General features: G+C 62.6%; 1 protein-coding gene across 1 annotated transcript; it reads left to right on the top strand.

Moving 5' to 3' along the window:
* Window positions 1–7: 7 nt before the first annotated feature.
* LOC104513450 lies at window positions 8–1,194 on the top strand (the record flags this gene model as incomplete). The annotated part of the gene is made up of 1 exon (XM_010156800.1): window positions 8–1,194. A coding segment is annotated over one exon (1,187 nt), but the record flags the coding sequence as incomplete, so codon positions are not given.
* Window positions 1,195–1,198: the final 4 nt, after the last annotated feature.

Here is a 1,198-nt window from a genome sequence, read left to right as displayed (position 1 = left end):
TGGGGTGGGGGCGACGCTGACCTCCCTCTGCCCGCTCCTCACGGAGATGCACTGCCTGTCCCACGGGAGCTCCCTGCTGCCGGCCGACAGCATCGTCAGCATCGAGTACCTCCAGAAATACGAGACCACCGTGGATGCTGTGTACAGGCTCTACTCCAGCTTCAGGGGGGAAAGCGATGGCCTGCAGGAGCTGCGGAGTGCCCTGGACCTCTGCGAGATAGACCTCGGGAGCCCCAAAGCCATCCACTGGACTTCTATTTTCCCAGCTGTGGAAGCCATCGATTCCTCGTGGCCCACGCTGGTGCTGCTGCTGGAGAGCGAGGCGGAGCGGTCGCCCGTGGCCCACGGCCTCTGCGAAGAGCTCAAGAAGTTCCAGTTCGTGGCCTTCACCAAGATCCTCCTGGACGTCCTGCCCATCTTCCAGAAGCTCAGCCGCTTCTTCCAGATCGAGGACTTCGACCTCTCCATCCTGAAGCCCATCGTCTCCGCCACAGCCACCACCTTGCAGGCCCAGAAGAACACCAGCGGCCAGAACCTCCAGGAGTTCCTCAACGAGATGAACGAGCACCCACAGGACGACCGGGAGGGCGAGAGCCGCCTCTACTACAAGGGTGTCGAGCTGGCCAACTGCTCCGAGGTGCACCTGAAGCACTTTGAGCGCCTGAAGGAGAGCTACCTGGAGAGCGTGCGGGGCAACCTGCTGGACAGGTTCCCCAGCAGCGTCCTGGAGGCCGTCAGCTCCTTCTCGGCCATCTTCAACCCCAAGTGCTACCCCCAGTCTCTGGAGGACCTTGGCAGCTATGGGGTCAGCGAGCTGAATTTCCTCCTGCAGGCCTACTCCCGGGTGGTGGTGAGCGAGCGGGCGCTGAGCGATTTCCCCCTCTTCAAGCGGATCGTCTTCAGCCTCAGCCAGCTCTCCTTCAAGGACCTCTGCGTCAAGCTGGTCTACAGCAACTCCGAGATGCACGAGCTCTTCCCAGACTTCGCCGTCCTCGCGGCCATCGCCCTGGCCTTGCCACTGGGCTCAGTCCTTGCTGAGAAGATCAGCCGGGGCCGGGAGCTGCTGAAGCGCGGCCGGTCACGCTGCGCGAAGGATGAGGGGCTCTCCGACCTGATGAAGATCGCCATCGACGGGCCGGCCATCAACGAGTTTGACTTTGCGTTGGCCATCGAGTACTACGAGAGCATGAGGGAGTCC

Source organism: Eurypyga helias, unplaced genomic scaffold (genome assembly GCF_000690775.1).
Source record: "Eurypyga helias isolate BGI_N326 unplaced genomic scaffold, ASM69077v1 scaffold35208, whole genome shotgun sequence".
NCBI classification, from domain to species: Eukaryota; Metazoa; Chordata; class Aves; order Eurypygiformes; family Eurypygidae; genus Eurypyga; species Eurypyga helias.
Note: the sequence above shows the minus strand (reverse complement) of the source record. Positions and strands in the feature narration are given on the sequence as shown.